The sequence below is a fragment of the Pseudorasbora parva genome, chromosome 8 (genome assembly GCF_024679245.1).
Source record: "Pseudorasbora parva isolate DD20220531a chromosome 8, ASM2467924v1, whole genome shotgun sequence".
NCBI classification, from domain to species: Eukaryota; Metazoa; Chordata; class Actinopteri; order Cypriniformes; family Gobionidae; genus Pseudorasbora; species Pseudorasbora parva.
Genome location: NC_090179.1, coordinates 28,730,344 through 28,747,334, shown reverse-complemented (window position 1 = coordinate 28,747,334; position 16,991 = coordinate 28,730,344). Strand labels below are relative to the sequence as shown.

General features: G+C 41.0%; 1 protein-coding gene across 3 annotated transcripts in view; it reads left to right on the top strand.

Moving 5' to 3' along the window:
• The window catches only part of lrrc75a (leucine rich repeat containing 75A), a 28,255-nt gene extending 16,143 nt beyond the window's left edge, over window positions 1–12,112 (top strand). For all 3 annotated transcript variants that reach the window (XM_067450659.1, XM_067450658.1, XM_067450657.1), the window contains one exon: window positions 9,743–12,112. In XM_067450659.1, the coding sequence (XP_067306760.1) occupies window positions 9,743–10,571 (829 nt within the window). In that variant the 3' untranslated portion in view covers window positions 10,572–12,112. The remainder of the gene's footprint in view (window positions 1–9,742) is intronic.
• Window positions 12,113–16,991: the final 4,879 nt, after the last annotated feature.

Sequence of the window (16,991 nt, the reverse complement as noted above, 5' to 3'; positions counted from 1 at the left end):
CCATTGATGATAAGAGCTGTGTTGAATCTGCAGAGTGAGTCAGTGAATGAAAGAGCAGCCTCCCACTGCGTGCTGTGTGGTTTTTTGCTAACACGGGGTTCTGTGGTGTAGACTCATACTTATGTGGCTCCTTTCCAGCTGCCATTAATATAGTCAAAAAACAGACTGTGTAATGTGTAAATGAGGAAATACTAGTCTTAATTTATTTCCTGTGTCGATGGACAAACTTTAGATGAGCTTAAGCCTTTATTTTGTGTTTAACTCACTAGTGATGTGCTTAAACTTATGTATGCATGGATAAATCAGCTGATCTCCCCTACCGCAGTTCATTCACTGCATTGGCTGCTGTGGTTAAGCTGTAATGTAAAGGTATGTGTTTATGTGTAGACTGGATTCGATACCTTCTCGTTTTTATCCGCTTGGTTGTGTTGTCTAATCTTCACCGGGTGCTTTTTGTTGATGAAGCACTGCTGTTTGTCTGAGTCACAGCACACATGGCCCTCCTTTTGTTACCAATGGACGGTAGTGTGGGTTATTGTCGCAGATGTGAATGCAGCTGTTGAGGTTTAAAAAGAGAAGTGTTTCTCGGACAGCATTCTCACCTCTCCGTTATCTGTGTTGTTGATGTTGGTGTGCCTCTGAGGCTCTCCTTATTCTCTGTTTGAACTTCCTCAAGTGCTTTTGTTTATTCTGCCTGAACTCTTGAGTTTACTGATGTGATTTTATCAGATCATTAATAATGGGACTGTCCAGGAGAAAAAGGTGTTCAAATAATTTCACAGCCTGAAGGTGCAAAAGGTAAAGAAAAACAAGGGAAAAGATTTGTAACGATGTTCTTAGATGGGAAGGAAGGAGGCGGGAACCGGCGAATGTTTCAAAACTTTAATTAAAAATAAATAAACAAAGCGAAAGTAAAACCGCGGGCAGCCCCTCACGGACGACTGCCCGCAAATACCCACAAAATAAAACGTGGGCAGCCGCTCACGAACGACTGCTTACACAAACAATCAAACTTAAACAAAACTCAACATAAAATCCAGGCATGGTCCTCGCTCGTCTTCCGCTGCCTTTGCTCCTCCTTTTATGCTCCCGTCACTTGGCCGCGAGACGAGACCGGTGCGTCACGCAGCTGGTACTCATTACCACTTGTCACCGGCCGCTCTCACGGCCCCTCGCCCCGCTGCCTGCCACACCACAAGATTAACTAAAATAAAAAAAAATCAGTCACTATTTTCTCTTTTTCAGGAAATCCTATGATTTTCTTTCTTCCATGATTACACTCTAAATGCTTCACTCTTTTTGAGTTTTGAAAACTTTGAATTCAATTATTTTCAACCACTAAATGACACTGAGCTACAGGAACTTAATAATTTATAACATAAACACACATTTTTAAGTTGATTACTCAAAAAATTAAATGGCTCCAACTACTTGAGATGAAGCCCTGAAACCAACTAATTGTATCTAGTTTATTTAGTTGAAGCCCATGTAACTTATCTAGCATGTAAATTTCAATGAACAAGTAAGATATTACCTGTCACTGGCATTAGCGCATTCACTGTTTATAGAGTCAATGTCGCAGCCGTGGCTCGTGTGTAGGCTAGGTGGGGCTCTAAAACATAGACCTCTATATAAAGTAAATCAATAATTTGTAAAAGTATTCAGCATTCTGCAACAAACATTAATTCAGATTTTTTGACTATTTTGAGTCGTAGAGTGAGCAGGAAATATTCAAATGAAGCGCGTGGATTCGGCAGGCATGTATCAGCTTAGCGGGCCAGCCGGACTCGGGGCTCGACAACGCCCCACAATTTCCCAATGTAAATCTCTGGTAAAAAATGGAAATGCAGCACACTCTTAATTTAAATCCATCGGGGCCGATTTCAGCACACAGATTGTTTGAAAGTGTTTTGAAATTGCGAGCGGGAGCATTTTGAAAGAACAAGCGCTGAGAGACGCCTGCTTTCAGATGCTCCCGTGTGTATCTTTAGAAGTGCTTGGTGAAGAGCTTCACTAAAGTACATTTACAACGTGTTTTCAAAGTGCTGATCAATACTGCAGACCCCGTTTTAGTTTGAAAACTCTGGGGTTGCATTTCAGTGTAAACAGACCAAAACCGAAAGACAGACACTTTTGAAAATGATGGCGTGGCTGCCCACATTATTGCGCTACAGGAACATGAGAATAACAGACCAGGGCTGTGTTTCCCAAAAGCACTGTTCGCCTTTGTTGATCGTAGAGATTGTTAGTGGATATTGTTACAATGCTTTTGGGAAACGTAGCCCTGAGCCGTGTCTCTCAACGGCTCTGTAACATACCAGCCTCGACGACCGTGTAAACAATAACACGGAGACGGACAGAACTGCATGCTTTGCTGACTTTGTGGTCCTTTTTAGCAGCCGTTGTGCAGTTAAACGCTGTATTCTTTAATATTGCCGCTGTCTACATGCACAAGAGGCAACTGTTTACACTTGTACACTTGTTACGGTGTGTATGAACGGTCATGTGACATGCGTTTTCGGTCATGTAGTGTGGACGGAGATTGTTTCTGAAATGCAGTAGAAACACCAGTATAAATGAGGATTACTATTTTAAAACAAAAACGGACCTGTCCTCTTCTCAGATTTTTTTCTCCTGAGAAAAAGTCTCCAGTAATCTCAAATATGTTCAATATGAAAACAAATATTTCTTCAATATAAGTTTTATTTATTTATTTTTTGTTAGAAGAGACAAAATAGATACATTAAATGTTATTTTTTAAAGAGCATACTATATTTTCCTCTGGGTGGAAAATATTAGATTCAGCAGTGTTATTTTTATTATGTATATTCTATATAATATTTATTGATACATTAAATTAGCTTTTACTTTTTTCAGCTTGCTTTTTAAATTTAGTGTAAGCTTCAATAATTGTATGTGCATTTGTCATTTTTATTTTATATATTTAATTTATGTTTATTTTAGTTTTCATTATTTTAGTACATTTCTAATTTTCATATATTTTCATATAATTTTATATAAGTTTGTTTTTCTTTTAATATTTAATTAAATTTAATTGTAGCTTTATTTTAATGAACAAAAACATTTTCAATACCGTTTTTTTTAATGATGGCATTCATAATGCCATCATTTTATCTCCTTTTATGTCTCCTTGAAGTATACCCTTTTCTTTTCCTCTTTTTTAATTATTCCGCTCTAGTGTTGACTAAGTGCTAACATGACCTTAACCTCCTCCACAGATGAGAGTGAGACAGTCTCTCAGACAGGTGTCCCATTTTCTCTTAGAGAATTCACACGTAACAGATGTTAGGCTGCGGTACGCATGTGTTTATGTGAGCATTGCATTACTCATAGTGTGTGCAGTTTTATCTGTGCCTCCATGCAAATATTTACACTGAAGCTACATTAATTCTGATTTGCAATTCTACATATAACTGGGAAGAATTTGTTAATCTGTTAGCTTATAACAGTAGCATATAACAGTATATAGGGTTTAGCACAGACAAGTCAAAAAACGTATTATACGGTTGTGTGGACTAAAATATTGTTTTGGATCGCTTCTTTGAAACAAAACGTGAAAGTGTAATCTGATATGTCATAGACCTACTACTCTATTGTTTGTGAGTTATAACTGGACTGAAATGTGAAGCACATTGTACTGGTCTGCATGTGGTGAAGCGTCTGCAGTCCATAACAAGTATCCCACAGCTGTCAGTCTGAGCCAGTAAAGAATGTCTTCCTCATCTCAACAGGCAGAATGGAGGTTTCTAGACCATCAAGTTCAGATGTTTTTTTAATGTATATAATCAGACTCCATAACACCCACATTAATAGCAAACTCGCTGGTCTTGCATGGTATTTGATAGCTAGTATTATTTAAGGGAGAAGAAAGATAGAGAGCTGTGCTAAATGAAAAAAGGATTTGGGAATATAAAATAGGACTAGAAGAGGGTGTGGAATATGGGCTGTTGTGAAATCATAATGTCATCTCTCAGGCATGTCTGCTGAATTCTTTCTGCCTTCTAAATTTCCCTCCTATTTCTCATTCCTCTATTTTCTCCTCGTATGATATCTTGAGTCGTTCTAATGCCGCCTCTTCCCAAGAGATTACCTCACAGTTCTGCCTTTTGCTAGATTTGCAGTAGCTTAAGCTCTCCATTTTGTGCCTCATTCTCTCTTGTTGTCTTCTTGTCCTTGTCTGCTAACACTCTTTTCTGCCTGAGAGCAGAAACAGCAGGTTCTGAATGTGACATGATAATGCAATAGGCTATTGGTATCCGTTCCTTCCCTGTTCTTACAGCTGTCTGCATCTCTGGCTTTTTTAATTTCATTCCCTTTCTGTCTTTTTTCTTGCAGTCACTTTCATTTTGCACGTGGCCTCCAATTAATGGTATCTTAACATTGATGCATTTGTATTGATTTACATAGCCATCCAGAAAGCTGTCAACTCTGAGTTATTGATGCCTGAGAGGCTGAGTAAAAGAGCTGCTTTACAAAAGACAATGTGAAATAGCTTGAAGTCAGCTTTTAAAATTCACATAAAGTTATTATACAAAGAGCTTAAACAGAGCCGCTGCCACTTTCCACAAATTGGCTAAAATTGAACCTGAAAGTCATAAAAATGTTGTCACCCTCAGGAAGTCAACTGAATATTTTATTAGTGGTTTTCTGTTTATAAAAATTGAGAAAGTGGATTGAGATTTATTTGTCTTTTTATTATTCTGGAAAAAAGTTATTTATTATTTAAGTTAAAATTATTTATTAGGTGTCACAATTTTATGGAAAGTTTTCTAATGTGGGAAATCATGCAGTAAAATGCTGTGCACAATAGGCACAATTTGTACGATTTTTGGATTAAAATATAAAATATCCAAAACCCACTAGAACAATGTTATATATTTAGTTGACTTGTGTAGGGGAGAGCAGGGGCGAATCATAACATAACATAACATAACATAACATAACATAACATAACATAACATAACATAACATAACATAACATAACATAACATATAACATAACATAACATAACATAACATAACATAACATAACATAACGAAAAACAATTTTTCAGGAAAAACTTACATTTAAAAGTTAATGATAGAGATCATACCAGGTGGTATTTGTATGCATGTAGAACGACTACAGTATCATTTCACTTTGAACTTAAGCTGCACATTGTTACTTTCGATCCCGTCAGTTGGGACGAACGTAACTCACAGGTGGGTCAAAAGTAACACAACAATACAAGCTAGATTTGTTATGTTAATCTTGTTTTTAATTAAACATATCTGAATATGACCTTATTAATATGTAACTGCAAATATATTTTATCCTTTACCTTTGCAAAAAAAAAAATCTTCAACAATTCAAATAGGCTATAACTCAACAGTACAAACTTGAATTGTTTAGAATATTTTTATTGGCAATGTCAATCCATTTTATATATAAAAAAATCAACACTGAGCAAAAAGAAAATTAAATTAGCATAATATACTATATACATAATATATATAATAGTGGACAGGAAGTCCTGATATTTAAACACAATTTACTTTTATACTGACAAGACAAAACTTCATGGTGCATTACAGCAATAAATAACCTGTAGACTGATCATTACTGTGACACATGAAACGTGTAATTATAAAAAAAGTAATTTACTTGCCGAACTGCATTTCGGACCAAATCATAGCAAACGATGACGAAATCATCACATTTGTAGGGCTGTCAATCGTTTAAAAAATGTTTAATCGCGATTAATCGCATGAGTGTGGTGAGTTAACTTGCGATTAATCACTGCTTAATCGCACATTTTATCAGTTCTAAGTGTATCTTCAGTCTTCAGTGTAGCATGGTCCATCAAAAATAATTATTATATGATGATTTGCTGATTAAGAAAGAAATCTTATAATTATCAATGTTGAAAAGTTGTACTGCTTAATATTTTTTTGTGGACACTGTGATAAATATTTTTTCAAGATTATTTGATTAATAGAAAGTTCTAAAGAACATCATAAAGTATTTGAAATATAAATATTTTGTAACATAATGAATGTCATTTACTTTTTAATGCATACTGTCCCCAAACTTTGAAGAAGAGTGTATATAGTGTGTCCAGCTATGTAAATTATAGATTTACATACATTTTCTTTTGCCCCTTTTTATGGTCAATATAAAAATTATTTTATATATTTTTTTGTCTTCCTTTCTTTTCCTTTTTGACAGAATGTGAATTAATTGTAACACCAACCTGCTGCTCAGAGTCTTTGGTTTATCTTATAATTAAAAGAGAAATTAGAAACTTCAACCTTATTATCTTTGATCTTTGATCTTAATATCTAATTAAGTCAAACTTTTGTTCCAAAGTATCAAACTGAAACAATTACCCACCTGATTTACTTTAGTTTCACAGGAAAGACAATGCAATGGAAGGATTTTTCACAGCACACACCTGCTTTCAGGTCGATAATTAGTGAATAATTTGTGTGATAACTGGAAGTAAAGACACCATACTATCAAGAGATGTGGCAGACAAAATGTTGTAAATTGTCACTCTCTGTCTCTTTAAAGTTAAACCGAGGTCCTGACTCTCTGTGGTCATTAAAAATCCCAGGATGTCCTTCGAAAAAAGAGTAGGGGTTTAACTCTGGCATCCTGGCCAAGTTTGCCCGTTGGCCTCTGTCCATCATCATGGCCTCCTATCATCCCCATATAAAATGATTGGCCTCATCACTCTCCACCAATCAGCTGGTGTGTGGTGGGCGTTTTGGCGCACTATGGCTGCCGTCTAGGTGGATCCTGCTCATTGGTTGTGGTTGAGGAGATTTCCTGCTTCCATGTAAAATGCTATATAAATGTAACAAAGTATTATTATCAATTGAATTTAAGGGTGATTTCAATTTCAGATAAATTAAAAATCTGCATTAAATAAATTAATCATTAAGTAAATTGCAAAATCTCTGATTATCCTTTCCAGCATAAATAACAATGCTTTCTACAGTCAAAAGCTGCTTTTATGTTGCATATGTAATACAGATTATTGGGTAACGCTAAGATTATATGCAACCAATGATTCCTTAGACTGGAGAGTTATTTAACCTGTTAACTGTCATCCCACCCCCCTTTTTTAAGCACAGATATGAACTACAGATCTAAGGTTGGTCATTTTTTAAAGAAGATGCTCGGTGAAGTGCATAAAGCACCTAAAACTATTTAAAGTGTAAAGAAGAAGTTTACTATAAAGTAAACAAATTTTTATTTTATTTTATACAAAATATTTATATATTACAAAATAATGTGGACTTCTAGAAAATCCAAACTATACGTCTAATCAAAATGTGTTCCAAATTTTAAGTGTATATCACAAAAATTGAGCCAACTACAATTATTTAAATTACCTATTCTGTGGTAACCCAGTCCAATTTTTGTCCAAATGAATTTTGAGTGTGTAAGCCTTTGAATGATACATAATTTATGATGATTATTAAAATATGCAATTGTGAGAAACAAAAAAAAAAACCATTTTACTGGGACACATTACTGGGACACTGAAATTTCACATGTCAAACTGTTTTATAAAGTTATTCAAGTAAAATAGAATTTTGCTAATAGAATTGTAATATTTCTGCTTAACATCACTTCTTCATTAATGAGAACATTTGGAATGATCAAATGCTGCGAAGAGAATTTAAGTGGGTCAGATGCATTCAGGGTGAGGGTGCTGAGAGAAGGAAAGGCTTTTTCTCTTAAAGAGCGTGGGATTCGGGATCCTGGCCAGTAATATCAGGAGAGCTGATATCCTGTTCTGCTTTAGCCATTTCCTTGACATTGCTGCTGTTTTATTTGCTAGATCAATGGCAAGATCAGAGTGGGGCGGGAAATATATCATTCAGAATGAGCATAGCATGTCATATCAGGATGGTTATTATTCCTCTCTCTTCCTCAAATGCCAGTTCAATAAGATATATGCATGTCCTGGTGTGAATTAGTGATGGCTACATTACGAATTAGTATTCTTGCCGTTTCTGTTCTCGCTTTCACTCTTTCTCTCTTCACTCGCACACTGGCAAGCTGTGGTGACACACTGAGCTGATTATGAGTTTTCTGCATGTGCAGCGGTTATAGCAATGCATTTGTTCTCTCTTATTTAATAAATCAGCTTCTCTTCCTGCCTTCATCTTATGCTGCCCAGTGCCCACTATCACTCCATTTATCTCTCTTGTAGGTTCTTAATCCATACTTGACAATAAGAGCCGACTTCATGATTAAATGAACTCTTAAAGTCTATGATGTTCCTATTTCTAGGGGCTGTTTTGAATCTGTAATGGATTTACAGAAAATGAATCCTTACAGTCAGATCTCAATGACTCTCAATGAGCCGATATCCTGATACTTTGATAATCTTACAATTTAAAAAAAAGTAAACGCTTGTTTGGGTTTTAATAAATTAGTTTCTAAAGCCCTATTTATATACAGTTTAACCGTAATAGTTCCAGTTTGCCCCTGCCCTACATATCTTCTTTAGGCACTTATGATTGTTTAAATTACTCTAGCAATTCAACTACTTTCATTTGTAGAAATCTGTTACCAGAATTTTTATATATTTGAGCAGAGGTAGTTGTACTAATTATAATACATTTTGTACAATATAATGTTTTGTCACCAAAAATATCCACACTAAGTAAGATAAGTTTTGATCGTCTTATTTAATTTAGTTTATGTGGCGAGGTGGACGAGCTAGAGACAAGGGAGGAGCGAGCGAGCTCATGAGGGAGGCCGGAGGCATATAAGGACAAGCGACAACAGTGAAGGACGAGAGAAGACCAGGGGCCTATTGCACAAAACTAGGATAAGAGATTAAGCCGGGAAATCTTGGTGATCCTGGCTCAATTTATCCGCTAATATACAGTTAACTTTCGTTATCGTTCTCGTTCTTGGTGTGAGTTTGCCTTCTGGGTGCGTTTACACGACAGCGGTTTACTAAATTTTGCATACAGATGACAAGATCACCAAGATATCCCCACTTAATCCCTTATCGTAGTTTTGTGCAATAGGCCCCAGGCTTGGATATTATGTTTGATTTATGGTTTATAATGTGTGTGCGTGGCAGTCTTCCGTGAGGAGCTTTCGTTTTGTTTGTCCCCGTTTTGCTTTTAAATGTTCACCGGTTCCTGCCTCCTTCTACCCAAAGAACAATGTTACAATTTTATAGTTTTTATTTTATTGAGTTATTTCTAGCATTTCAGCAAAATTGCATCTGTCACAAGAACTGAATGAGATATATTCTGAAGAAAGGAAGATAATAAGGAAGATTTATTCCTCAATTATTCATTTTAGTGGTTTGATGTGATGAAAATACACAAATTCTACATGGACTTTACGAGAGAAAAAACCCCCAAACCTTTAGACATCCTAAATAGTAAAGTCCAGTCAAAGTTTATTTATACAATAAATTTAAAAGCAAAAGAAAGTGACCCAAAGTGCTGCACACAAATAAAAATAAAATATATAAACTTTAAAATTCACATAATGTTTCAGTTTCTAATGAAATACCAGGTTTTCTAATGAAATTCCTTATAACTGCTTGGAATTTACAATTCTTAATATTTTCTTTCTCCAGTTAAGATTTAATATGAGTTAATATTTGCTCTCCTCCAGTTCTGATGTATAAAATACAATAAAAAGTTAATTCCCCCTCCTCCACACACATTCTTACTCTCTGTCTGCTTCTTTTTCCTAGTCTGAAATCAGTTCTTTCAAGCACTCCATCCAGTGGAGCATTAGAACTGTCTGGCATCCCTCTTGGAGTGAAAGACATGGAGCGTCTCTGTGCCTACCTTCATCATCACGCGTCCCGCATTGGCAGCATAGAGCTGGGCTTCACCGAGCTCACAGACGATGCCTTCCTTCTGCTCCTCCCCACACTGGCGTCCCTTCCCCGCCTCGAGACTCTGGCCCTCAATGGCAACAGGCTGACCCGTGCCGTGCTCAAAGAGCTCACAGACACGCTGAAGGACCCGGACAGCTTCCCCAGCGTCACCTGGATCGACCTGGGGAACAACGTGGACATCTTCTCCCTCCCACAACCATTTCTGGTGAGCCTGCGCAAGCGCTGCCCCAAACAGGGCAACCTTCCCACCATCCTGGAGTTCGGCGAGAGCCAGGCCAGCGAGCCGGAGGGCCGAGTGGATGAGGAAGACGCTGATGATACGAACAGGACAGAGAGCATGGGAGAGCTTAGATCTGAGGTAGAAGAAGAGATTGACGGTGAGATGGAGATTGAGGACATGATGGAGGAGTTGCTGGACTTTGACAGGGAGGTGCAGGGCAAGGAGGATGAAGACGACAGTATGTGGACCTTGGAGGAGCAGCGGTTGGTAAAAGATCCAGTCCCAAAGAGGAGCAAAGAGAAGAGGCCGCCCAAAGCAGAGGGTGAAGAGCACTTACAAAGCGAGTCTTCCCATCTATCTTGTTCCAGTCCGTCACAGCACTCCTCTGGAGCCATTGAGCCTTTAAGAGAAGACTCTGTCCCAGACCAGTTAGCATGTCATTCAGACCACCCTACCTGATTAAAGCCACTGTCTAATTTGATTAGAGTCTATAACCTTTGTCCCTTTAAGAAAAAGAGAGAGCTAGGAAGAGTATATTTTTTAGACTGGGTTGTCCATAAAGTCATGTGATTCAGCAGGTTTTATAAGTTTGACAATCACAGCGGTTGTCTGTTGTTGCAAAGGAGAAATTAACACTTGTGAGGTACAAAAATATCAAATACTTTCCCATTCAGGTTTCCCCCTTCACTGTCTTAACCATAAACCTCTGTGCCTATGTGCCTGTTCAAAACCCTGCTGGAGAGGCGCGCGTGTGTGTAGGTGCACATTTAGATGTGATCAGTTTTAACATGCTGGATATAAGCTGATTAGCTTGGATATCATGAATCAATGTGTCCATCTATGCATCTGATTGTTTTAAGTATCACATTTTCTCCAGCAGTGGGAAACAACCTAAATTCTGTTCAGTATCATGCAGTGTCCTGGCTGGATGGGACGCAGATGAGCTTGTATTAAGTGCCCCTAATTTATACAGTGGGAAACCAAAATCTCTTCACAGTGTTGGCCCAAAATCAACGTGTTTGTATAATACAGAGCAGCGGGATTTAAGCCAAAGAGAAAAGACTCGCTATACAGCTATTGGCTACACGATAGTATATAATACTGATATTCGGTTGTTGTTGCTTGACATGGATTTTGAAGACAATGTAAAGTTTCTTAGCTCTGTTCTTTAGAAGAGATCCTTTAACCACTAAATTATTGTTTCATTTATATACATCCACTGATTTTAACAAAATAAATAAAGGTATTTCATCGTATAAACATCTATTTAGTGCCTAATTTTACATTATCCAAATGTAATTCAAAGTAGTTCTGATATACCAGTAAATTAAAATAATTGTTTAATGTGTATATTGAATTGTCATAATGGGTGGGTATTTCATAATTTAAAATCCCCTAATTAAGAATTAGGATTTATATTATATCCATTTATATTGAAGTAGGCTACTTTGTATATCATAATATGCTTACCTGCAAAATTCCGTGTTTTCCCCAAATTTTCCCTCGCCAAATTGGTTTGTGCCATAAATTATTATCATAAGTACAGAAAGCTTCTGTAGTAAAGTTAACCAACCATGCAGTTAACCAATAGTATGGTCAACAGGTAGCCTAAAACTTTCCTGCTGTTTCAAAGCCATAACTTCTTGATAAGTTGTGCCATTACAACAATATAAAAGTGCACTGAAGACCTGTGTTCAATGACAATGTCAGTATTTCTGTATTCCCACAATGTTTAATAAAGCAAGGAGAACACTAGGAATGACAAACAGCAGTAGGCCTATGTGTATGATTATTTGTAAACAAAACAAAATGTATGACTGTTTGCATCAATACCAATAAACCTTTAATACACTTCATGTATGCGTTAAACAGGGCATAAAATGTTGGGCTGTTGGAACTGTGATAATAACAATAAACATGTAAGGGAAAACAGCGCATAAAATGTTGGGCTGTTGGAACTGTGGTAATAAAAATAAACATGTAAGGCATTTCCTTGCGTTTGTGTACCGGAATATTGAACAGTAATTAAACGAGACTAGTGAGGACTATAGAACGTACTCGGTTACTTTCGTAACCTCGGTTCCCTGAGAGAGAGGAACGAGTATTACGTATGGGAAAAACTCCTTTTCTCGAGAATGTGAAGCAAAACTTTTAATAAAGGTATCTATGTAAAGCGCAGTGAGCTGCACGGCCATAGCCCAGCGCGAGGAGCGCTCTGATTGGCCGGGCTGCGGCAACTGCAGGAACCTATGGTGAGGCGGCTGAGAGGAACGAACCAATGGGGGGCGTTCCAGAAGCCCGCCGAAAAAGGTGCTTATATTTGCATACAGGAGGCTATATAAGACCCTAATTCGCCATAGGTGTCAGGTTTTAAGATCGACTGAAGCGATACCTGAGAAGCATAAACACGGCACGGAACGTAATACTCGTTCCTCTCTCTCAGGGAACCGAGGTTACGAAAGTAACCGAGTACGTTCCCTTTCGAGAGAGGTTCCTCGTATTACGTATGGGAACACAATGTAAAGCGCCGTGTGTGCTGACTGACCCAGTATACCCAAAGCACATGTTATAAACCCCCGAGACACCGACAGAGGCGGCTTATAAGGGGAATGAAGAACCGGAAGAGTCGGTTCGTTTGAACAGCTGATCGGACATAGTCGGATCTTATGATGAATGAATAGTGCTTAAGGACTAATGTGTACAGGCCAAAATGTAAGGCAATCTGTTTGCCAGGGTCAAGATAGAGCCTAGATGGAGAGAAGCCCTGCTTGTAGAGCTGGAACCTCCAACTTGTAGAATCTGATAAAAGTGGACGGAGAGGCCCAGCCTGCCGCCGCACAGATATCTTCCAAAGAAATGTCACACGACCAAGCCCAAGATGAGGCCATGCCTCTAGAGGAGTGGGCTTAAATGCCTGTAGGACAGGTTAGGTCCTGGACCTATATGCTAGTGGGACTGCATCCACTATCCAGTGTGAGAGACTGTTTCATGACAGCACAAACTTTAGTGCGGCCACCGAAGCAATGAAGAGCTGATCCGACTGCCTGAAGGGGGCGGAGCGCTCTAGATACAATCTCAATGCTCTGACTGGGCAGAATATGTTTGCGTCTTATTTTCTCTGAGACGCGGGTTAAGCAGTGCAAAGAGCTGCATACTGAAGGGGTTGATAGCACTTTCAGCATAAAACCATGCCTCGGTTTGAGCACAACCTTGAAGTTGCTGGACCCAAACTCAAGACAGGAAGGGCTCACGGAGAGTGCAGGTAAGCCACCCACTCGGTTAACCGAGGCCACAGCCAGCAGAAAAACGGTTTTGAGTGATATGTGCTTCAAGCTCGTGTTCTGAAGTGGTTAGGAGGGGGAACCCTTCACGGCCTCCAAAACCATGGCGAGGTCCCAAATAGGGACCGAGGTAGGGGCAAGGCGGGCTGAATCTCCTGGCCCCTTTAAGAAAACACACAATAAGATCACTTTTCCCTAGTGAATGTGCCGCGATAGGAGCGTGGCTAGCTGCTATGGCGGAGACACACACCCCGAGTATGGAGGGGGGACGACCCGCATCCATTAGCTCTTGGAGAAAGCGAGCGGTTCCGCCAGTTCGCATGAGTGTGCGTCGATGTTTCGCGTAGCACATTGGTTAGAAAACCACTGACCACTTCAAGCAGAGCTGCCAGATAGCAGGGGCTCTAGCTTCCGAAATAGTGTTCATAACTTGTCAGAGAGGTTCCCGGATACCGTTGATGGGCCATACGTGGAGGGCCCACAGCTCGGGATTGGGATGCCAGACCTTCCCTTTCATTGGCAGAATAGGCATGGGGCTGTGTCTGACAGCTGAAACAGTATGGAGAACCATGTGCGGTTCTTCCAAAGTGGGGCTATTAAAAAGCACAGGCTGCAGCTGGATCGCGATCGGAGGGAACATATAGAGGGAGTCTGGGCCAACATGGGCCAGGGCATCCCTGCGTTTGCAGAAAAAATATTGGGCAGCGTGTGCTGTGCAAGCTGAATTGTTTGCGGGTAAAGGGACCATCCCCCTGGGGACATGGGTCCTCTGGATAACATGTCCGGACCCTGATTCAGAATACCTGGCACGTAAGCCGCCCTTAGGGAGCTCAGATTGTGCTCTGCCCATAAAAGGAGATGCTTAGCCATGCAGTGAACAGAGTCTGATCTCGGCTGCCCTAGCGATTTTATGTACATTATCAAGACGTGGTGGTTCTTATGCCGTAAGTCTTGAGTCTATGACAATGACTGTACTGATAAGCCTGCCCCTCGAAGGCGAATCTCAAGAATGGCCTGTAGTGGGGGTGGGGGGTTATCGTAACGTGAAGTATGCGTTTTTCAGATCTATTGAGAAAACCCAATCCCCGGGGCGAATGTGCGCGAGGATTTGTTTCACCGTCAGCACCTTGAAACGAGCGTGTCATAAGTGCTTTGTTCAGATGCCTGGAAAATGGGCCTGAGACCGCCACCCATTTTCGGCATGAGGAATTAGCGACAGTAAAAACCTGACTCGCTAGCGTCGGGTGTACTGTTTTCGCCGCTCTCTCCTTTAACAGTCTCAATGCCTCAGCGAGAAGCACGTGACTGACACTGCTTCTTACAGAGGGCTCGACCACGGCTTGAATCGCGGGGTCTGCGAGCAAAACTGTAGCGAGAACCTCGTTTTATATGTTCAACACCCAATATTATATACCAGGAATGGCCTGCCAGGCCTGGGCTCGTAAAGCCAGGGGTTGAATTAGATTCGGGGGCTGGCCGCTTAGTAATAGGGGCCTGTTAGCCGGGTTGCTTGTGCTGTAACACTGCTTTTAACACTGTGGGGATAGTGTTAGTTTTGGCGGTGCAGGCTTTGCAGTGGGCGCACGCCTCACATTTATATTGTGTGTGCGAGAGTGAACTTTGTGAAAAGTGCTTGGGTGCAGGAGTGCAGACTGTAAAGTGGGCACATTTCCTACATAGAAAGCTCTTTTGTGTGTAGTGTAAACAATGTGCAGTGGCGCACAACCTACGTAGAATACCCACGGTGCAAACCAGTGAGCAAATCCACAGGGGTAAACGCACACAGCATTAGTGTGCAGACGAGCGTGTTTAACACAGGCTAGTTGACTGCAATATTTCATCTCCAGTCACTTAACTTAAGGGAACTGGGAGAATGTAAGGAAGTGCGGGTGGTATGTGAGCCATTCCACAATGCCGTTATGCTCTAGTCTAGACTGAAAGCGCGCATGCAGACAAGCGTGTTTGACCACAGGCTAGTTGACTGCAATAAGGCTAGTTGACTTTATATGGTGTAATCCGGCCGCGGCGGGATTTATTTGTGATTTTGTGAGGCTGAATTAACAGTGCTTATGTAGGGGTGCACACTGTGTAGTGGACACTTTGTCTACAGTGTAAAAACCTTTCCAGCCGCCTGAATAAAGGGGACTGGAAGTGATAGAGTGAAAAAAGGGCTTAGCTTGGCAGCCATTTTCCGACGCCCTTATGCTCTGACAGTGAGCGCGTGCTATGACGTAAGCCGCGCTCTAGTCAGCAACGCGCTGTGGAAGGGGCGCGCGCTATCATGACAAGGCAGCCATTACAACTTCCTTGGCAGTAAGCGCGCGCTGCAGCGACATTGTTCTTGACATACCCAACAGCCCGAGCTCGCTCGTCTAACTTACTCTAGTATTCTCTGTCCGCAGCGCTTCAGCACGGCGGCGGTAGAATGAGCACGGCGAGAGCTTCGGCTCGAGTTAGTTTATTCACTCTAGTATTCTCTGTCCGCGGCGATAGAGCGACAGGACGAGAGAATTGGAAGCGTGAGGTAAAACTCTGTCCGCGGCGCTTCTAGCACGGCGAGAGCTTCGGCTCGAGTTTGTTTATTCACTCTAGTATTCTCTGTCCGCGGCGATAGAGCGACAGGACGAGAGAATTGGAAGCGTGAGGTAAAACTCTGTCCGCGGCGCTTCTAGCACGGCGAGAGCTTCGGCTCGAGTTTGTTTATTCACTCTAGTATTCTCTGTCCGCGGCGATAGAGCGACAGGACGAGAGAATTGGAAGCGTGAGGTAAAACTCTGTCCGCGGCGCTTCTAGCACGGCGAGAGCTTCGGCTCGAGTTTGTTTATTCACTCTATTATTCTCTGTCCGCGGCGATAGAGCGACAGGACGAGAGAATTGGAAGCGTGAGGTAAAACTCTGTCCGCGGCGCTTCTAGCACGGCGAGAGCTTCGGCTCGAGTTTGTTTATTCACTCTATTATTCTCTGTCCGCGGCGATAGAGCGACAGGACGAGAGAATTGGAAGCGTGAGGTAAAACTCTGTCCGCGGCGCTTCTAGCACGGCGAGAGCTTCGGCTCGAGTTTGTTTATTCACTCTAGTATTCTCTGTCCGCGGCGATAGAGCGACCGGACGAGAGAATTGGAAGCGTGAGGTAAAACTCTGTCCGCGGCGCTTCTAGCACGGCGAGAGCTTCGGCTCGAGTTTGTTTATTCACTCTAGTATTCTCTGTCCGCGGCGATAGAGCGACAGGACGAGAGAATTGGAAGCGTGAGGTAAAACTCTGTCCGCGGCGCTTCTAGCACGGCGAGAGCTTCGGCTCGAGTTTGTTTATTCACTCTAGTATTCTCTGTCCGCGGCGATAGAGCGACAGGACGAGAGAATTGGAAGCGTGAGGTAAAACTCTGTCCGCGGCGCTTCTAGCACGGCGAGAGCTTCGGCTCGAGTTTGTTTATTCACTCTAGTATTCTCTGTCCGCGGCGATAGAGCGACAGGACGAGAGAATTGGAAGCGTGAGGTAAAACTCTGTCCGCGGCGCTTCTAGCACGGCGAGAGCTTCGGCTCGAGTTTGTTTATTCACTCTAGTATTCTCTGTCCGCGGCGATAGAGCGACAGGACGAGAG